Consider the following 21938-nt stretch of genomic DNA (forward strand, 5'->3'; position numbering starts at 1 on the left):
GTTATTACTATTTATTTTTTTAATACAAAATGTAGACTCACATTTTCAAAGAGATGGAAAATAATGATTATAGAAGTGTATTAGTGTAGTTATAATAATGTGTAATACAATATGCATATGTACGTAAATATACAATAATAGGGATGATAATAAAGTGGTTTATTTGTTGTGATGATGCTAAAACTTAAGGGACAAATTGTGAGGGTTAGTATCTATTTATCTATCTATCTATCTGTCTATCTATCGATCGTAGTGGTAATAATTTGCGGTCTTCAGGGACAAATTTACATTAAACCATAAAAGAATGGTATAGCAGAGAAGTCATATGGTAGGAAATGGGCGCTACTATTGGATGAAATGGGAAGAAAGGGCGGGGCTAGAACGGCGCGTGGGTTCGCTTGGGTTTCACAATTATAACAACTTTATCTTCGCGGCCGAAACACATTTTATGGTGAAATACCCACATCTTGGATACTGCACTCAGTTACGTGCATCGCAACAACGGGATAATATTACTTTGTGATGAAAAATGTGAGGAGATACCCGGACAGCGCTATTGTGCCCCCCCGACAGGATTTACTACACCGAACAGCATCTTATCATCCTGGGGAAAAGTTTTTGATCATTTTGTTGTCTTCGGCTTCCTTCCTTTGACTCGGCGGAGCACTGCATTCGTCCCATGCAGTCGTGCGGCGTCTCCGTCGCCGCCGCTGCCTGCGCTGCTGCTCGGAGTCTCGGCTCGGCTTCTTCTGCTGGTGATGAGGGAAAGAAAATGGCGGCGGGAAAAGCGAGTGAAACAGAGGAGGACTTTCCGACACTGACAGCCCAGGAGAGGGAGACTCTGGCCGGGATCGACAGGTCGGGAATATCAACTCCGCGCACTCGCATCAATGCTCAGACACGCAAAATTAATCGCTTTTCTCCAGTTCGTGTTTTAAATGTCCATGAACCGCCCTGCAAGTGATACTGAGCCGCCTATGTTGTCTTCTTGCTTTGCAGCTCACTGTTTGGATTTCAGAAGCTTCATGAAGATGGCGCCAGAACGAAGGCCCTGTTGATGAAGGTAGCTCGTCTGACTGGATGCATTGCATTACCAAGCTGCGTTCATATTCACAGAACTGGTTTAAGAATACAAACCACAGTGCAGGGCTTTAAAATTCACTCCTAATCTAGCGGGCTAGGCCGAATACAAGTGGCCCACTCTGTAGAGAAACCAAGGCCAGTTAGCCGCAGCCCCTCTTTTAGCCAGTTAGCTCTGCTACTCTCATCCGATGAGCGTCCCTGCACCTGCGGGTACATGTTGTGACTACTGGCTGGCTTGTGTTACCAGCAAGAGCATTCGTTCTTCCAATTTACCCTGCTAGTTAGTGTTAGCATATATTAGTTTGAGGCAACCGCCCTTCCAAGGAGCTTATCTGTGTGCACTTGTGCACAGCGTAGTTATGGTTTTTCAGTCCTGTAAGCCTTTAACTTGAATGAGAAGTAAATGTCAGTTTTTTTATCTGTCCCCCTCTAATAGTACCCAAATAAACTATGATGGGAATAATTTAACCCCAGCAATTGACGTTGTTTGGTTGTGGTTAGCTCGTATCGCAGCACTTTCCTCGGGATTTTTGTTTAGCTTGCAGTTGATGGGATAAATACATTCCTTTTTATTATAAACTGAGTTTGGATGAGTGCTTGCGTGAAGTAAGTAGGAACCATCTGACGGCCGTTTCAAGTGACGTTAATGGCTGGTTGCCTGTCCAAGATGGCGGAACGACACCGATAGCCTTACAACAAATTTTATGTGAACGCTTCGCTCCGAACCATTTACGTGCTGCCTAGCGGTATGTTGGGTTTCCTCTCCGGTCTTGGTGCACTGTGAATGCGTGTCCTACTCGTCGACTAATATGGTGTCAGGGTCCTTTGTTTACAGTTTATGCATGAGCTATAACCAGTCTACCTGTACGTAACACAATACAACAACGTACTGGCGAGTACGAACTCCTCAGTCTTTGTGACTGTATGATAAGTTTGTCCAAAAAAGGTGGAGCTGTTGACAAGTGATAATTTGGAGAGGCCTTCAATGAATCCGCTCGCTAGGTGGTGTGGGATACCTACTAGGAAGTAGAACCGCTCCTTTACCTCTATCTGCACAGGAGCAGCAAAAGGGACAAGTGTACCGTACCAGTGTGGCTATTCTCGCGAGAGAAAAGAGGCAGCTAATGTGGAGTATCCCCAAAACAAGCAAAATGGATCTTTGGGAGTAATTATTACGCTGTTCGTTATAATTACTCCAGTTTGATTGATAGAAAACGCATTAAAATAACGTAGTCTGGTTAAAATGCGGAGAGAATTTGAGTATTTTATGGTTCTGGAGAAGTATTTGTGTTGCCAGACTTGACCTGCCTCACTGTCTAAAGATTGCTCTTTACTCTTTGATTCTGTTCTTCCTTTGTGTGTCTTTCCTTGTCTCCTATCTCACTTCTTGGTGTCTTTCCTTCCCTGCGCCCTTTCTTTTCTTTCTTTCTTTGAGTGTAACAATGCTCAAAAACCCATTTTAAAAAATCACCTTTTGGTGTATTTTGGACTCATTTCCAAGTATATATGTTCTCTACTCGACCGCGAACAGTGAATGTTAATATTTTCTGATAGATGTGTGATTTTTTTTATTCACATTTTGGAGCATTCCAGAAAGTGAGCCATATAGAATTCATTAGAGATTTAGTCAGAGATTTTTGTTATTGCTCATTAAAACTGTTGTACAAAATTTAAAACGCCTGAGCAGTCGGTGTCATTTTTGAAGGCAAGTTGTACTTGAATGCACCATTGAAGCACACCTGTGTCTACATGGTACCGGTGTGGTCACACATCTGCTACTATAATCACTGCGATGGTTTTTGGGGTTGTTTGAATACTACAGGAAGCTTGGTTTGCACTTTAGCCTACTTTTTTCCATATAATGTTTACCTTCAGCTCGCCTCCATTTCAGATGAGTGATTATGTTTAAAAACAGGAATATACAACCTTGGTTCAGCCCACCTTTAATCCCCCATTGTCACAATAGCTAAACGGGAAACGGTCCTGAAAGCTCTTTGGTTTGCATATGTTGTTTGCTGAATGTTGATTTCAGTGCCTTAGTAAGCGTTGTGCACTTTTAAAACTCTTTATTCATTTGGTTGTTGAATCAAAAGGGCTTTACAGAAAATGTTAGGTTTAAAATTGTTAAAAGGACATACAGATATTTCTTTTTTTGATGTCATTTTCATTACTGTAGAATCAGTTTTCACTGCTAGGAAGATTAGATTGTTAGATTTAAAAATGCTGTCAAAAAAACCCCTGCAGCACTTCTTTTTTTTTTCTTTCAAATTCCATTGAGGAAAAAATGTAAAGGAAACTATTTATTGTAAACGTTTCTAATGGGTTGTGGGAATAGCTGTCATCTTCCTGTTTTTATTTTTTATTTTTATGAAAGCAATTAAATCACATTGTCCATTTGTGTTAAACCAAACCCAGTCTGTAGACGAACATAAACACTCACCACTTGACCTTATTGTAATAATTTTTTATTTTATTTTATTTTTTTTTTTAATGACTCCACTCCCACTCAGTGTTTCAGTTTTTGACAGCCCTGTCTGGAGCTTTGCAGTGGTCGGGCCTCTGCACTGTGCGCAGATAAGACTGGGTTCAATGCTGCAGACAGAACTAGGTCACTTGTGACTAGCTGGCACTGACGCTAACTCACAGTAACTAATAGCTAAACTGTAAGTTGTTTTTGTTTCTTAGTTTTTGGAAGAAAATGTCTGGGTTTTCATATGTTATAATTTTCTATCTCGGTACTGGGAAAAACTGGATCAAAGTTATGATTGTGAAAGGGACATATTAAAGAAATCTCAAATGTTTTGTCTTTTATTTTTTCTCTCCGCAATGTCTGCTCTTACTGCATAAAAAAAAAAAGAGTTGTTTTACTTTATTACTTGAGTTGTCCAGAAGTCACTGATAAGCTACAAAAATAATTCCTAAGGAAGTTGGCAATTCAGAATGCTGGATTCTGGCATATCAATGGAAGGTTGGGTGGAAGGAAAATCTGTGGTAAAGTTGAAGTGTCAAGGAAATGTGGCTTAATCAATACTCTACAAGAGTGTTGCTGTTGTATTGTTAAGTCATATTTTGCAGCTCTAATCTCAAGTCAAAGTGGGAGAAAGCATAAATTTAAAAAATATTGTCTGGCTTGTATTTATTCTCGCATAATATTCATAACAATCGTTGAAAACGTCTTACTCGAATCCAGAAGAAACCAAGAATCGGAATCAGATGTGAAAGGTCAGACCAGCTTATGTCTACCTCCAGCAAGAATCATATTTCAGATTCACGCATCTTTTATCCCACACTCCTTTCGTTTATTATTATTTTCTTTATATTATTTCTAGATCCGATGCCTCCATTCAAGCGGAATGTGTTTGATTGCATAAGCTTCTGTCAGAAGTAGCAGCTTTTTATTTTGTAAAGTCAAGCAATCAACTATCTGTGTGAGTTGTCCCAAGGTTGTTTCCATTCAAAGCCTAATGGCTTACCTCAACTCTCCATGCAAAACATCACATATTATCACCTTCCTTAGAAACGACTTTTTTTTTTTTTTCTTGAAAAGAAAATAAAGTTTCTGAAATGGTCAATTCTGAAAAAAATATAAATGTATTCTACATTAAACCAGACAACAACAGCATAAAAAAATGTTGCAGTTTAGATAATTTGCAACAGAACAGAGTTTTTGGTCTGTTTTATTTATCAAGTGTAGTTCCGTTCACTTCCTTTCTGTTACACAACTTCCCTGTTTGCGACGTTTTCTACTCCCACATATAAATGAAAGATCAGCTTCACTCATAATTTCAGCCTGTTAATTTTAAATTCAAATGTCAGTTTAACTTTTTGACATTTTCACCATTTCCTCCCAACCTTCCTCTATTCAACAAAACATTTATGGCTCGTACTTAACCACTGTGCATCAGTTAATTCTGTTGGTGACTTTTCATGTAATAAGAAAGCACTCATAAGTCTTTGTTCTTAGTGAAAAGTGTGCTTTATAAGCATATTAGCTGATCTAAGCTGCCTGAGCAGTTTCCCAGCTATTAGCTGGAAAACAGCTAATGGCTAAAATTACAACAGGAAGGTTTAACGTGAGTTTATTCCTGGTGTTCCCAGGCTGTCCGCTGCTACGATTCGCTCATCCTGAAAGCCGAGGGGAAAGTGGAGCCTGAGGTCTTCTGCCAGCTCGGCCACTTCAACCTCCTCTTGGAGGATTATCCAAAAGGTGAGCCTTCCTTTCAGTGACTAGAAGTATCCTTTTATTCTCACTAAGTCGGTTCAAATAGTGAAGCTTTTGTGTTGTACGAATGGATTACATACAGGCTAATGCATCTTAAACTTCTGTTTTCAGAAAATTTGATGATTGTGACTTTCTGCTAATAACAAATACACATAAAGCAAACAAAAGTGGGGTTTTAACCCAAATGTTTTTGCAGAAATCTTGGGGAAGAATCTAGCATTTTTTGAGTCTTTATTAGCATTTTAATTGAAAGTTGAGTGGAAGGAAAATTGCAGGCCTTTTTTTCATTGTTACTATATTAGTTTTTTCAAATTTCTCACACATTTCTCTGTTCATTCCAGCATTATCAGCATACCAGAGGTACTACAGTTTACAATCAGACTACTGGAAGGTAAGGCTTTGTGTTTTTATTTATTTTATTTTTATTTTTTTATTTAAAAAAAAAAAAAAAACACTTATTTTCACACACACATGCATCCAAGCCGCCTCACCGCCCACACCTGCGCTCGCTCCTTCACAGGAAACCTTTCTGGTCTCATTTGGGTTAGATGTCAGCGTGAGATGCGGTTTCAGGTTTCATGTTAGTCATTCTGAGCACCTGGCTGTGAACTTCTGCGGTTTACTAAATGCTAGTAATGAATTAACCTCTTTTTTTTGTTGTTGTTGGGTTTTTTTTGTCTGCTGTAAGAAGTAATAAATGTTAGCAGGTAACCTGAAAGTGACAGACTTGTCGTCTGTAGTTTTTCCACACCGTTTTTAGCCTTGTTTCTATTTCTTTTAATTTTTTCTTTAAGGAGAAATGAAGTGATGAAGTTGTGTGTTTTTAATTTCAATTAATCTCTTCTTATCTAGAATGCTGCGTTTCTGTATGGCCTGGGAATGGTCTACTTCCACTATAACGCCTTTCAGTGGTGAGTCCGATCTGTTTGTCGCATTTCTGCAAATTCAACAGCCTTCCTGGTTGGATAAATGCAGCAAAATTTACTATTAATAAATATAGAATTTTGCATTAAGGGCATTAAATCTGTTTCAAATTAACAGTTTCCTCTTTGAGCAAGTACAAAAGTTTATCTCGTGTCAGATATTTCTTACATGTTTAATCAGTCCAGCTGATTTTTTTTCCCCTCATAAATACTTTAGCATCATAATAGTTCAAACTCAACACTTTAAGAAACTTGACTGGGTTTTAGTTTAAATTCCTAAATGTTTTTGGGAGACGGTTGTGTTAGCATGGTTGGAATTTACGCCCGCATCGGAGGCCGTTGTCGAGGAAACGCGCTTAGCATTCAGGTCTAGACGGCGCTCCTTCGGGATGCGCTGCAGCGTTTTGTTCCCCAATCCGTCGCTCTCTGCCTCCTCATGTCGTCTTGGTTCCTCCTGCAGGGCGATCAAAGCATTCCAGGAGGTGCTGTACATCGATCCAGGATTCTCCCGGGCCAAGGAGATCCACCTCCGCCTGGGCCTCATGTTCAAAGTCAACACAGACTACGAGTCGAGCCTAAAGGTACGCAGAAACCAGAACGGTCTGCGTGTGTCCAATTAAAATTTGACTCATTTCTACCATTTGGTTCTGTTTTTTGCAGCATTTTCAGCTGGCTTTGATTGACTCCAACCCCTGCACTTTGTCCAAAGCTGAAAGTAAGCCACCAAGACTTTTACTTACATATATTCTGTGTAAGGTGTTGTAGTGTTTAAGTCAAACCATGATTTAAAATGCAGCTCCACCTTGGCACCTGTTACCTTGACAACGGCAGCATCCCTTTTCTCCCAGATCTTTTTTTTTTTTCACTCCGTTCCTGTTTGCCTCGGCGTGTCCTCCCCTCCTCATCCTCTTTACACACACACACACGCACGCCAACAGAAAATATCAAGGGCAGCCCCGATCTCTCCCCACATCCCCCTCCACCTTCCCCCACTTTCTCTCCTCAACTCCCTCTCTCCCCTCCATCTGCTGAGAGTCACTCAGGCAGCTTAGATCAGACACTGCAGCGCTCCAGACAAAGAGAGGTGCCGCCAGGATCACGGCTACCTATCCGCTCCCGTCACAGGTTCTCCCGACGCCGCTGCACTAGTTTCCAAAGACTTTAGAAGATAAATGAGGATTACTAACTGATAGGGGGAGGAATGTTCAATTAACTTCTGCCTAACTCGTTCTTTTTCGTCTTCCTTTTACAGTCCAGTTCCACATTGCTCATCTGTATGAGATCCAGGTAAGTTTTTGGTTTTATTTTCGGCTGTTTGCTGAACTTGTGCATCCGTTGTCCTTGCTCTCAAGGGTACAGGAATGTGTGTGTGGGGGGGTTTTTGTTATTACTTTTTTGATTTGTGTGAAAAGCATTCTTCCTATTAGTAATAAAAATGTATATGTGAGCACCTCAATGCCGGGGAAAGCCCTGTTTTTCTTGCATCATAAACCAGGCGCTGATGGATGGGGAGATTGGGTGGGTAGGAGGGTTTTTGCGCGCGGGAGGGGAGTACAAGATTAGCCGATCATCGGGGGTTGCCACGGAAACAGCAAAGTCTGTCTTGCCTTCTTCGGTATGCTGGTGGCGTCTCAGTCTCTTTATGTGGGTTGCAGCAGAGAGGTACAGTAGCGCTGAGCTGGGAGCAGCAGCACGCTGCAGCTAATGTGGTCAGATTCAGCCGCGTGTGTGAGTGTAACACACACCTCGGGTTTCTGTCCCGCTTCACGAATGTTTACCTGCAAACGTGACTATATATGAACAAAACTCACAGGCTGTCACTTTAAGAACGGGGCATTTTGGGACATTTGTAGCCCATCAGTGGCTCTCAGTGCGCTGACTTCAGTCTGAGTTCAATCCTTGTGAGTGGATTTGGTTTGACAATCCTCTCTGATGTTGCTGGTGCGCTTTTTTTCCCCTCCCTCTCAACTTTCTCTGAATATGCTCATTGGACAACCATTTTTTTAAACTCTTCTTTTGTCCAACCAGAGTTTTTATGACCATTACAAATGCGCTAAAAATGCGTCTTTTGACGACTGCAGTTATTTTTGCTTCTTGGGCACTTTTTCCTTCCATTCAACCTCTAAATATGCTCTGTGGACAGTCAGCTTTTTAAGCAACTTATTTTTGTTGCTTGCCTTCCTTTTGTCCAATCATCAGTCTTATATGGTCATTACTCGAGCATATATAAATTAAAATAGTTTCTTTTAACCCCTACAGTTATTTCTGTTGCTCATGTACTTTTTCCTTCCATTCAACTTTCTTTGCAATAAGCTTTGTGGTTTACCGTCTTTGTATCCAATCATGCCCTAAAATGACCATTATATACATTTACACATTAAGAATGCTTCTTTTAAACACATCTTGCACATTTTTCTAATATGTTCTTAATTCTAAAAGGTCAAATAAGACAAATGAAAACTTTCTAATCCGCTTATTCTTAACTGACTATTACAGAAAAGGTTCGGGGCTTCCAAGGAGGCGTACGAGACCCTCCTGCAGACGGAGGACCTCCCAGCTCAGGTGAAGGCCACCACCCTGCAGCAGTTGGGTAAGCTTCTTCGCCATTTAGTCGCGGAACGAGTTGTTTTCGATTAAAAACACATCTCTGACGGGGTCTGCTTTTTTTCTTTTTGGCTTCTTTTCAGGCTGGATGCATCACACAGTGGAACAGCTGGGGGACAAAGCCAGCAGGGACAGCTATGCCATTCAGTGTCTGCAGAAATCCGTGGAAGCTGACCCCAACTCCGGACAGTCTTGGTACTTCCTCGGCAGGTAGGCTGCATCAAACTGGATTTTTTTACCGTTTGATGAAACCATTCTTAAATTATATTTCAGCTGTTGACAAGTTCCCCAATGACTTTTCGTTCTCTCGCACCTGCAGGTGCTACGCTAGCATTGGCAAAGTCCAGGATGCCTTCGTCTCTTATCGGCAATCCATAGATAAATCGGAGGCTAGCGCGGATACTTGGTGCTCTATAGGGTAAATGTGTGTTTCTGTGTAGAGTAGCAACGTGTATCAGGGTAGTTTTTGTTTTTATTCTTGAATTGAAACTGTTTCTTCTCCTCTCTTTGCGACGCGCGCCCCTCTCAGGGTGTTGTACCAGCAGCAGAACCAGCCAATGGACGCCCTGCAGGCCTACATTTGCGCCGTGCAGCTGGACCACAGCCACGCCGCCGCCTGGATGGACCTGGGCACTCTGTACGAATCCTGCAACCAGCCGCACGACGCCATCAAGTGCTACATCAACGCCACGCGCAGCAAAGGCTGCACCAACACCGCCGCGCTCACCCACCGCATCAAATGTCTCCAGGTGGGTGAAAAGAGCAGTTAAAGGCAGGGAGACCCCTCCCTCCCCCCAGTATCTTTGGAAGACGGCTTAAGCTGGATTTTTGTGGAACAATGCAATCCACCGGCTGCTGATTACTTCTTTGAGATGCTCTGAGTGCAGTAGGATTCAGGCCAATGCATGCTGCTGAAAGAAACAAACCTCATTTTGCCCGGGAGTGAAAGCTTTGGGATCTTTCAGTGCCTTCTGTACTACCATTTCTTCTCCTTTTTAAAAAATTTTCTTGTAGGGAAAAACTTAAATATTCTGTATAGTATTCCCAGGGAATTGGGTTTAAGATACTGTGGGATTCAGTGATTCTCTTTGTGCATGACACTCCTGCAAACTAAATTCAAGTAAGAACCCTCTGTCCTTTGCTGCCTTCAAATGCTTCCCCACAAAACCCCTGTAAATTGTTCCTACATACCGATTTTATTTCAAAACTCTGAAATAGTTGTTCTAGGGTTGGACGATGTTTAAAAACACATTTCGATCCCAGTAAAACCAGAAAACGTAGCTTTAATTGACATCTTTAATTTTTTGAAAGTTAGGCAATAGAATTTTTTTCTACGGAACAAAAGGGAAGCATTTAATAAACTTTAATCAAAACCTGAGGTGACTAATTATGTGATGATTTACATAGTTGTGTAAAACAAAGAGGAGCGGTGTGGAGATCTAGCAAACCAGCACCCTATATAGATTTAAAAGTTCCCTTCCCCAAGCTCAGCCTGTCTTTTTTTCACCACAGTACTGCTGACTGATTTATTCTGACCTATTAAAAACAATCATTTTTCCTCCAGAGGTTCCCATGTTTTCTCCATATGATTTTTTTCCCCCCATTTATCGACCAATTAACCCAATGGAGACGCAGATTGTCTTTTATGTTTATTTTATTGAAACCAATGGGCAGATTGACATTTACATGGGTTTTATTTTGGATTTGAAGGCAGATTCAAAAGAAAAAAGACCAGATCCTAGCACAGTTCTGATAAAGACCTTGACAGCTGGGGTGCAGAAAGTAGCAGACAGACAGTTTCCCTCATTTACAATCGGTTGGGGTTCTGACAGTCTCTATATCCCATATATTCATCCTTATTTTTGTCCAAAGAGTGTCATTTTTCTTTGAATGTGCATGAAGGAACGTCACATTTCCACCACGTTTGCTAGCGTAATATCATGTCGCATTAAGACAAGCAGCTCGGCTTGTTTTAATTGATCTGTGACTGTTGCTTTGTGTCATATAAGCACTTTCTTGTGTGGTTAATTCATGATGATGATCCATGCAGCCAGAAATCGTTAAAGAGACCTCTACCTATATTTGCCATTGCTCTGATCATTCCTTGTTTTTGAGGTCATCACAACTTTGTCCTTTTTTAAAAAAATAAATAAATAAAATTTAATTCATTTATTTTTTATTTTTATTTTTTTATTTATTTTTTTTTGTTTTTCACGTCGTTTTCCATTCCCCTAGGCTCAGTTGAGTAACCCCCAGCTCAGTAGCCTACAGGGTAAAAGTAAAATGCTCCCTCTTATTGAGGAGGCATGGAGCCTACCAATCCCAGCTGAGCTAACCTCCAGGCAGGGAGGCCTGAGCAGTGCACCGCAGCAGGTGAGAGACCAGATAGAGCAACTCGCACCTTCCATCCCTCCCTCACCCTCCCCTCTACCTCCCACCCACCCTTCCTCCATCTGCCCAGACACAGAACACACCTCGCAGGTCAGCACAGGCGCCGCCGTGCGTATGGATGGGTAACGCTTGAGCTCAACGCCGCCTGCGTCACTAAATTTCTCATTAGAGCGCACGCTTCAAAAGAAGCGAAACATTCAGCACAATGATTTCAGCTTGGAACGACGAGGTTTCCAGCCAAGTGTTACCCAACCCTGCATCTCCCCCTCTACCCCCCTCCATCTCTTTTCTGCAGCAGTCACTCGCCTTCACCCATCACGCTCAATTCTAGTAGAATTAAAACTTAACAAAGGCCTTTTCATTCTTTCCTGTTCGCTTTCTCCTCCTTTTATTAAAATGATTTTTAATTTTGCCCTTTGAGCATGCGCCGACGTGATCGATGAGGCCGTGCTGCTGTAGAGGCCTTCCCGTTGACTCTGTCCATCATTCTCCTCTTCCTCTTCCAAGTAGCTGATCTCAGAAGCAACTGCAGCCGCTCCTAGAGTTCTAGCAACGCCTTCCCCTTTGCTGTTTCATTGTCACTTCAGTGTTCGGTATACAATCAATAGATAGCAGTAGTTCTGTTTGTGCGTGATCATTGTTGTTTTCTTTAGGTTGTATGAGGCCCGAATGAAGTTGTTCCACTCTTTGAGCTTTTTCATATCTGTCCCATTAGAGCCACTTATTTATTGAGATGGAATCAAACAACATGGTGCAGAGTTATTAAGTGGAAGGAAAATGCTACACGTTTTTCACAACTTCACCAGGAAGCCAAAACAAACTGTCAAGATGGGGAAGGAGAACAATCTTTAGATGAGTTCAAAGTAGGCATGGTTGGATCACCTCGAGTAAGAATATGCTTTAACTATTACCAGAAATATTTTAATAGAAAATGATTGAAATGCTCCAAAAGATTATCTTATTGCTGCTGCTAGAATACAGCTGAGCATTTAGTCACTATTTTTATGTTTATATGTAAAATAATGTAGATACGAGAATCTGCTGAATTTTGTGGCAGCAATTTTTATAAAAAGTGGTTATTGAGAATTTTTTTGCTGCTATCAGTTCTGCTCCTCATGGAGGGACACTGAAAGCTAAAGTTAGCTAGTTAGCTAGTCCATCTTAGCTAGCGGGTAAGCCTACTTCTACCAACTGTTAGCATGCCAACTTTGCTTTTTATATATATATATATATATATTAATGAAGGATATGGATGTTGTCCTTTAGTTTCTGAACTATAAATTTCCAAGTAGCTAACTGTTTTTTAGTTAATAGCTACAACCTAGAACTAGATTTGCTAGTTAGCTTGTGGCTATACAAAACAACGGTTATTCTGATTTTCTTATGGGACTTTATTTACTGTTCCCACAAAGCCCTGAAGCTCTTTTCAAGAACAGAAAAAGTACAGAGGTGTAAAAACACACACAAAAAAAACAAAGAAACATGTATTTTCCATCTACTTTATAATGTTCTGCTACTTTGCATTTGTCTTGCATGAAAGATCTAGTGAATCACATTGTGGTTGTAAAAATTCAAGGGGTGTGGATACTTTTGCAAGGCTCTGTAGCTCTGCTTTTTCAGTAGCTGTGACTGTGGGAATTAACTTAAAATGTTTAGATAGATTTCAGTGGAGCTGATGTGGCTTAAGCCTGATGCAGACTTTGATTTATTTGGACCTGAATAAAAAAAATAAGATTCAAACAATTGCAGACATTTATAGAAAAAATACTAACAATGACCTGTCAGCAGTCACAATTGACTCTTTTGATTAACTATCTAATTTATGAGATGCATCTTCTGCTCAGTCACAGCAGCTTGTTCCTTGCTGTAAATGAAACTTGTAAATTTAGCTCCAGTGACCTAATGGTGTGGAAAAAAAGCAGTAGTGCTGAATTTCCAGCCAGGATTTATTTATTTATTCTTTTTTTTCTTTTGCTTTGAGCTCAAACTCAAAATCACGGCATTGTTTCTCCCCTTCTCTCTTCTTTTCCTTGTTTTCCCCCCAAACCATCTTATTGCCGCTTTGCGTCTCGATAACAACCACCCATAATTGGGTTTCCACTCTCCCTCTATCTTATTTTTCTACTTTGCTTCAACTTTTTTTTTTTTTTTTTTTTTTTTGCTTTCTTCGTCTCCCTCCTTTGCCTCCTCACATTTGTTTTGCTTCACTTTTGCCTGTGCCCCCTTCCATCCCCTTCTCTCCAGGCCTGTAAGCCCAATCACAGCGCAGAGGGAGGGGGCTCAGGTCAGTCTCTACCCCCTCATGCGGGCGCTCTGGGCCAAGCGGAGGACCAGTCGTGCCCGGCCAAGAGGAGAAGAGCCGGCAGTCCTGCCAAGGTAAACATACGACAGCTTTGTGTTCTCCATCCACTGGAAGCATTTGTTGAGTTGGACTCATTGTAAAAGAAATGTTCCCCACTTCAGAATGACTCATGGCCCAGTAATCCACCACAGCCATCACCGAGCTGGTACCTCTCCCCACAGAAATTACAGGTTGGTGATCATTTTCTACGACCCAGAAGGGCTCAGATTATCAAACCATATGAAGAAAAAAAAACTTGTATATAATTAGAAAAACAAATCTGAAATTTCCTTGGAGTTGCATGAGTGTATGAAGCCAAAATATTTTCTGTTTGTTTAGATGGAAATTGACAAAAATATATCGTCAACTGCTGAATCAGAAGTCAAAATCTACTTCTACTTCTACGGGAAATATTTTGTGTTTAAATATCTAGGATGTTTTCAAAACTGAAATAGAAAATGTCGGGTTTCCTTTGGGATTCTGATTTTGACTGAGGTTTCTAGTTTTGATGCATTCAGTGAGTGTGGGAAAAACCATTTTTTGACTTCTGGAAAATTGAAGTGTTCTGATGTAAAGTTGATGTGAAACCCAATGGATCTTCTGAGGAACGGATCGTTTAAGCTCAGGGTTCCCGCTGCTTGTTTTGTAGATGCTGGAACAGCTGCGTGGTAACCGAGGCAACCTGAAGCCCCATGAGCTACAGGCGTTGGAGCAGCTGGAGGCTCAGCTCGCAGTAATGCAGCAGCACCAGGTAAACGGTTAAACTGCATATTTGGGGGGAAAAATACGTCATCTCCGTTTCCAGTTTCACTCAGTATCTAAAGTTTTTCCTTTCACAGATGAGGCAGAATGCATCGGGAGCTCCGATTCGCCCCTCCCTTCCTAACGGCCCCACCGCTAACACCCTCCCCTCTCCCAACCCCGGCCTCCACCCCACGCGGCCCCACCTGGGCCCGCCTCGCCATCTCTGCCCGCCTCAGCCACAGCCGATGGCCAACGGGCCAGTCGGGCGCTTGGACGCCGCGGGCGACGGTCGCAACGGCAGCGCTAATAATCAGCCGGGACCCAACGGAGACGTGCCTTACCCGCCAGCCGCCGCAGCACCGCTACCTCACACCTGCACAAGCACGACGCCACAGGACGCGGCGCCGCACCTAAATTCCTCTCAGGTTGGACTTACTGTCCCCCAAAAGCTCTTTAAAAAGCACGAACCGTTTGGCGTGAAAATGTAACACTTTCTGTTTCTCCTTCAGGGGCTTCAGAAGGAGTGTGTTAAACATGCGACAGGCTCAAGCAGTGAGGGGAACCCCTCTCACCCCCAGACCCCCAACTCCACTAGTCACCCCAACAATCAGGTTGGACATTCCAGTAACGCCCCGTCGCCACGGCAGCCGACTCACAACCACCTCCCCTCCCCGCCGTCGCTCCCTCACTCCTCTACCTCAGGCGGTGCCGCGTCCATTACCAAAGACGGCGCCGCTTCCCACGGCAACGGGGGCTCAGACGGCGCGCCGCAAACGTCGCTCCCGCCTGCCGAGAGCGAGAAGGCGCAGGCGGACGGACTGGCCAATCACGTCCGCTCTGAAGAGGGAGACAAGGTGGCGGATGGTGGCGAGAAGCAAAGCCTTAGCGCAGACAATCCCAGGCTATCCGCCCTCCTGGCGGTGGAAAAGGGTCCCGAGGAGAGCGAGGCACCGTCAGACAGCACGACATCCGCGGCGACGGGGCTGGAGCCCCATAAGAAGGTGAACAACATCCACCCGGCCGCTCTGCCCTCTGCCCCCCAGCCACAGGGCAGCTCGGCCGCCTCCTCCCCCATTTCCGCCATATCTACCGCCACGCCGTCGCCCAAATCCTCTGAACACACCCAGACGGGGGGCCAGAGCCCCCCGGCAACCACCGCCGCCACATCCACCGCCACCACGTCCACAACCACACCTGCCGTCAACGGCAACAGCAAAGGAGGCATCTCCGAGGACTCTCAAAGCCCCCTTAAGGCCGAGCCTCCCGCCATCACAGGTCTCATAGCAACGCCGCCACACGGACACAACTCGTCCTCATCCTCGTCTTCGTCTTCTTCTATTTCCATCTATCCCAGCTCCACGGATGTGCTGAAGGCCTGCAGGTGAGAACTCAGCTGTTGGTGTAAACTTTCTTATCGTTTGCAAAAAGCACAGATGAACATCTGTAATTCAATATTTTTGTTTGTTTATTTTAGCAAAACTATTTTGAGATGTTCATTCTAGTAAGAATATACTTGAGTAAATTACCAAAATGGAATTGGTCTTTGTATATGTATTAAGGATGCCATTTGATTTGAAAATGCTAAAATTGTTTGTTTTTTGGGGGATGGTGTGGGGGCTTGTGCAGCAGTTTTTCTACTTTTTATTTTCTTCTTTTTTTAAGACTACGTTATGGTAAAAAATACTTTAAAAATTATGCAATTTCCACTGCAACGTTTTTGAAAAAGTGCTGCTAACTCAGTCATTTTAGGCTGAAACAATCGCTCTTATCTTGATGATTCTTTGCGCCATCAGTATAAGGAGTTCGATATTGTCACTAGAAACAAGCTAGAGATCTTATCTCAACATGACAAGTTATGAAACTGTCACCTCATTAAAAAAAAAAAAAAAAATCTCTTCATGATTGGTTTTAAAAACTGAAAGTTGTCAGAGTAGAAAGCTGCTCTGATTGGATGAACTGATAGTGGAGCAGCTGGTTTGTTTTGAGCATGTCTCCCCCTGGTGGACTCAGGGTGGAAGTACAATCTCCACAGGGAATCAGTTATGTAACGGCTCACAACTGAAGGCCACTGGGTTGTCTTGTTGCCATGCAAACATTGCTCAGTTCAATAGATTCCCTCTAACTGGATCCTTGAAAGACCAAAAAAAGTTAAGTTTCTTACGAGTAAGAATAATTAGATTTTTATAGCGTGATTCATTCCCCTTTATTTTTTTTTCTGTGCGTTTTCAGAAACCTGGGGAAGAACGGCCTTTCCAACAGCAGCATCCTCCTCGATAAGTGCCCCCCGCCCCGGCTGCCGCCCCCGCCGTCGCCGGCCCTGCCCAAAGACAAGCTCAACCCTCCCACTCCCAGCATTTACGTAAGCAGCTTCTTCTGGATCAAAAAGCGGATTTTCTTTTTTCTTTGTGTGAAACTCTTTAAATTTTGTATTTTTTTTAAATCCAGCTGGAGAACAAACGGGATGCTTTTTTCCCGCCGCTGCACCAGTTCTGCACAAATCCCTCCAACCCGGTTACCGTCATCAGAGGCCTGGCTGGAGCACTCAAACTGGGTAAGAACCGCCTTCCTGCTCCCTATTTGTTTCCTTCACATTTTTGCTCACTTCCATTCCGTTTGCGTCCAGATCTCGGCTTGTTCTCCACCAAGACGCTGGTGGAGGCCAACCCGGAGCACCCGGTGGAGGTCTGGACTCAACTGCTGCAGCCCGCCGACGAGAACTGGGACCCGAGCGGCACCAAGAAGATGTGGCGCTGCGAGAGCACCCGCGCTCACACCACCATCGCCAAATACGCGCAGTACCAGGCCGCCTCCTTCCAGGAGTCCCTCAGGGTTGGTCCTGCTTCGAAATCAAACTTCTTATTCAAAGAGTTCAGCGAGGTTTGTAAGATTCTGTTCTCATGGGTTGATTTCAGGAGGAGAATGAAAAGAAGGCACTAAAGGAACCTTTGGACACAGAGCCATCATCTGCAGAGAGGTATTTAAAAACAACTACATCAGGAAAGAAATGTTTAGAGTGCTAAAATGCTAAATGTGTGTGTTTTTGTGTTTTAAGTGCAACACGAAAAAGAAGAGGGCCCTTAAAACACATCAAGTTTGGAACCAACATTGACGTCTCTGACGAAAGGAAGTGAGTTTGGAGTCTTTTTCTATTCTACAATGGAGTATTGGGGCCATTGTAGACGGGTAAAAGAGAAATATCCTGGAGAAAACTGAAAGTTTGAAAAGTCAAAAATTTTCTGGGGAAAAAAAAAGTTTTAATAAAACTTTTGAAATAAGTTTAACAGATTAAACTCAAACTGTCTGGATATTTTGGGGAGAAATGTACTTTCCTTCTTTTTACAACACCCCCAACACACTGTACTACGTTCTCCTCTGATACCTGAAAACAAACAAGTTCTAAACTCTGCTCCGCTGCGCCCCCTGTCAGGTGGAAACAGCAGCTGCAGGAGCTCAGCAAGCTGCCGGCCTTCGCGCGGGTGGTGTCTGCCGGCAACCTGCTGAGCCACGTGGGCCACACCATCCTGGGCATGAACACGGTGCAGCTGTACATGAAGGTCCCCGGCAGCAGGATCCCGGGCCACCAAGAGCACAACGACTTCTGCGCCGTCAACATCAACATCGGGCCCGGCGACTGCGAGTGGTTCGCCGTGCCGGAGGCCTACTGGGGCGTGATGAGCAACTTCTGCGAGAAGTGAGACGAGTGTGTCGCCTTAATGCTTTGCTTTCGCGCGTTTGCGAGAATGTACATCAAAGCTCTTCGCTTCCCTGTAGGAACAACATCAACTTCCTGATGGGATCGTGGTGGCCCAACCTGGAGGACCTGTACGAGTCGGACGTGCCGGTTTACCGCTTCATCCAGCGTCCGGGCGACTTGGTGTGGCTCAACACGGGGACCATCCACTGGGTGCAGGCCATCGGCTGGTGCAACAACATCGGCTGGAACGTCGGACCTCTCACCGGTATATTTTATCCATATTTGTCAAAGAACTTTAAAGTAAAAGAACTTTAAAGTAAACAAAAAAAGGCTCACATGGTTAACTGAGAAATCTGTACAATGTTTCACATTTTAAAACCCAATTAATCATCAGAATAATCGATTAATCAGTTGCAAAGATAACCGTTAATTGCAGTCCTGCTTCAAAGAATCATCTTGGAGGCTATGTGAAGGTAGCCGTCAGTCCTGCAACAAATAAGAAGAGGCCTCTGACTGAAGAATGTTGCTGTATGACAGACTTGTGGCCACATGGAATGCTAACAGTTCAATATCCATTCCTGAGAGCCAATATTCCACTGTAACATGACCTGGATGACATCAGTCGTTAGCTAGCGCTGTTCAGTGTTCAATGTTCAGGAAGACCCGCTAATGTGCCCTCTTTTAACCCCCAATTTACTCTCCTTCTTTCAGCCCACCAGTACAAGCTGGCCGTGGAGCGTTACGAGTGGAACAAGCTCCAGAGCGTCAAGTCTATGGTTCCCATGGTGCACCTCTCCTGGAACATGGCGCGGAACATCAAAGTCTCCGACCACAAGCTGTTTGAGATGATCAAGTGAGCCACAGAGCACCTTTTCGAGTGTTTTTTCTTTTCTTTCTTCTCTCCTCTGTGGCGCTAACGCTGCGCTTTCCGGTCGCAGGTACTGCTTGCTGCGGACGTTGAAGCAGTGCCAGTGGGTGAAGGAGGCGTTGACGTCGGCCGGGAAGGAGACGGTGCTGAAGCCGAGGACGAGGGACGAGCCGGCGCACTACTGCATTATCTGCGAGGCGAGTATAAAGCTTAGATTTAGTTTTAAAATGTTGCATTACTATTTACAAAAAAAACAAAACATTTCAGTATAAATCATTCCGCACTTAATTATTGCCTTGTCTAATTTGGTTCAACTGAATTAAAAAACCCTTTTTTGTTTGTTTGTTTGTTTGTTTACACCAATTAGCATCTGGGCTAATGGATTTAATTAGCGAAATGCTTTTAGCAGTTTTTCCCAGACAAACGCCATTAAATCCTCGCTCTAATTGTCTATTATTCTCTCCCCAACGCCAACGTCTGTACGTCCGTCCGTCTAGAAAGACACAGCTTCCCCTCGCTCTCCTCCATTTAACGTTAAACTTGGAAACGTGACGTTGCAGGTGGAGGTGTTCAACCTGCTGTTTGTGCGCCGCGAGCACCTGTCCAAGAAGCAGTGCCTGGTCCACTGCCAGGACTGCGCCAGGAAGGGCAGCGCGGCGCTCGGCGACTTCATGGTGCTGGAGCAGTACAGGATGGACGACTTGATGCAGGTCTACGACCAGTTCACACTAGTAAGTGGAGGAAGCCGCTTGTGACACTTCCTGGAAATTACACGGACAATAAATGCTACATTTTGTCGTCGAGCAAAAACGCATCAAGCATGTTGCTCAATGTTTCATCTGCTACTAACGAAAGGCAGGTGGGTTTTTAGTCTTGATTTATAGGAACTCAAGTATTTTGGGTGTTTTTTGTTTTGTTTTTTTTTGGAAGTTCCAGATTTGTGGCACATAAAAGCTGAATTCTTCTTCCGTATTTCAGAAAATATTCCTATTCATTGCTACAAATATTGTCATTATTATTTCTTGTTGTTTGATTATTAATAAATGTACTTGAAATTGAAGGTTTGATTTAATTTTGTTCATGTGAAATAACCTAGTATGCAGTAAAACAACTTTATTTTAAACCATCTTAGTTGTTTACTAGCATTTTCCAATTTGAAGACATTATTTCATTTTAAAAAAAAATCTTTATTATTATTATATGCTAAAGTGTGATTGTTTCTGCTCTTCTTCCAGGCCCCTCCTCTTCATTCTTCTTCATCTTGACATTAGGCTCTTCCTGTCTTCTTTTTCTTCTTCTGCTCTGGAGCCATGAAGCCCACCTGCAGGACCCCTGTTCTCAGATCGGAAACAACGCCTCCACATACAGACCCGTTTCTGATATTCAGGAAAAGCTAAGGCCGTCTCCCCGCACACCCCAACCCCACCTCACCTCCACCCCCTCCATCACTGTCGCTTGAGGCTGAGGCGGCTGAGTGTCTGTCTATGCAACCTGTTTGAAGCCAGAAGGGGGCGCCACCTGGCCGTATAACAGGACTTTAAACTTTTCTTTTCCTCCCTCTTCTCCCCTCTCTTCTAAAGACAGTGGTTTTATGTTTTGCTGGAGGATTTAATCAAATACGGTTGGGAACGTGGAGACGAGGGATTTTTTTAGAATTTTTTTTAAAGCGTGGTAAAAATGTTTTTGTAGATAATTAACTGTCACAACTGGCAACACCCACCATAAAGACTACTGACTTGACAACCTTTCTCCCGCTGTCTCCCTCTCTGTCTCTATTTTGTTGTTTTTCTTCTGGTAACAGGATGAAATGTTGGCTTTGATTTGTGGAACTCCTCTCCTCCCTTCCCTCTTCTAAGGCGCACTAGCCTAACTGGTCTGTTATATATTTTTTTTGTTTGTTTTCTTACGGTAGATAGTCGTTTTAAGACTCTTTGGACAGCAAAATCTCCCAAAAAAATTTTGTAATGTGAAGAGTTGAGGTAAATATTTTATTTTTATTTTTATTTTTTTGGCTCTTTTTCTTCTGTTTTGCAGTTTTTTTACGTTTGTCTTATTTTCAAAACTTTTTTTTTTTTCTTAGTTAAAAAATAAACAAAAATAATAAAAAAAAATAATGTACTAGCCAAGTCACAAAGAAAATGGGTTGCACATAGACTTATGGAAGTTTAATTTGTGATTTATTTTTCGTTTTGTTTTTATGTTTCTAATCTTGATGTAAATTTACACTATTTATAAATACATATTTATTGCTTGAAAATATTTGTCGATGGAATGCTGTTATTTTTTTTTTCCAGAATACCTGCCATTACATTTGAAGGAGTTTTGTCATTTTAACACAACTCCTCTTACATTTTCTATATATAAATATAAATAAATATATATATATATATATATATATATATAAATATAAATAAAGTTGCTTAGCAAGTATTGTACAGAAACAGACATTTAAAATTGTTTTATTGTTTGAAGAATGTTTTATGAGTCAATAAACACAAAGTTGTCAATTTATTCATGCTTTTTTTTTATGTATTCATCTGAAAGGTGACTAAAGTAGACAGAGGAAAGGCCTGAAACCCAGCAGACAATGTAGCTGTAGACGGACACACACAGGATCCTACACTGTATGCCAGGTCCAGAACTAGTCCAAGTGAGGAGAAACCAAACATCTGCGGCAATCCTGGATTCTGGGACTGGATTGGTTGTCAGCAGAGACCCAGTAGCCAGATGTAGCTGCTGCCAGCCCCACAGGATCTACACTGACTACTGAGCAAACGCTGGGCACCCGCTGGCTCCTCCGCCGCTCTGATTGGGCGCCTCAGTCCAGGCGGGGGAGATTTTAATGAGCAGGGAAACGACCTCAAGCTGATGTAAGTCTGCCGAGAAGGGCGTGTGCCGCTCGTAATGATGCAAAAACAATTTCTGCCAGTCTTTTTTTTTTTCTTACAGAAACACAATCGTAAAAGTTGTGAATACAGGTTTTTGTTTTTTTTTTCTTTTTAAACACAACCAGACACCTATTTCCTACTTGCACCTTCACCTACATATGTCCTGGCAATTTCCTTCCT

The 21938-nt window shown here is 42.8% G+C and overlaps 1 protein-coding gene across 2 annotated transcripts; it reads left to right on the plus strand.

The window, feature by feature from the left end:
- The first annotated feature begins 159 nt into the window (after nt 1-159).
- LOC122827183 (histone demethylase UTY-like) lies at nt 160-21376 on the plus strand. Of its 2 annotated transcripts, XM_044109816.1 has the most exons (29): nt 160-858; nt 1000-1063; nt 5182-5290; nt 5647-5696; nt 6158-6216; nt 6689-6809; nt 6889-6943; nt 7481-7515; nt 8725-8818; nt 8916-9042; nt 9152-9250; nt 9362-9581; nt 11068-11205; nt 13468-13599; nt 13687-13755; nt 14214-14315; nt 14404-14733; nt 14818-15689; nt 16538-16667; nt 16754-16859; nt 16932-17137; nt 17221-17282; nt 17361-17435; nt 17736-17999; nt 18080-18267; nt 18714-18855; nt 18941-19067; nt 19431-19601; nt 20106-21376. In XM_044109816.1, exons 1-29 carry the CDS (start codon nt 680-682, stop codon nt 20133-20135), a joined length of 4356 nt encoding a protein of 1451 aa, XP_043965751.1. In that variant the 5' UTR covers nt 160-679; the 3' UTR covers nt 20136-21376. The 2 variants fall into 2 exon arrangements, with proteins under 2 accessions (XP_043965751.1, XP_043965752.1); XM_044109817.1 differs by lacking the exon at nt 11068-11205.
- The last annotated feature ends 562 nt before the right edge of the window (nt 21377-21938 follow it).

This window comes from Gambusia affinis, linkage group LG24, assembly GCF_019740435.1.
Source record: "Gambusia affinis linkage group LG24, SWU_Gaff_1.0, whole genome shotgun sequence".
Taxonomy (NCBI): domain Eukaryota; kingdom Metazoa; phylum Chordata; class Actinopteri; order Cyprinodontiformes; family Poeciliidae; genus Gambusia; species Gambusia affinis.

What these genes read in the sequence shown, in the direction of transcription:
- LOC122827183 (XM_044109816.1), top strand. Translation starts at nt 680, where the DNA reads ATGCAGTCGTGCGGCGTCTCCGTCGCCGCCGCTGCCTGCGCTGCTGCT. An exon ending in TGAGCAGTGCACCGCAGCAG is followed by an intron (nt 11,206 to 13,467) that starts GTGAGAGACCAG and finishes CCTTCTCTCCAG; the next exon opens with GCCTGTAAGCCCAATCACAG. An exon ending in GATGTGCTGAAGGCCTGCAG is followed by an intron (nt 15,690 to 16,537) that starts GTGAGAACTCAG and finishes GTGCGTTTTCAG; the next exon opens with AAACCTGGGGAAGAACGGCC.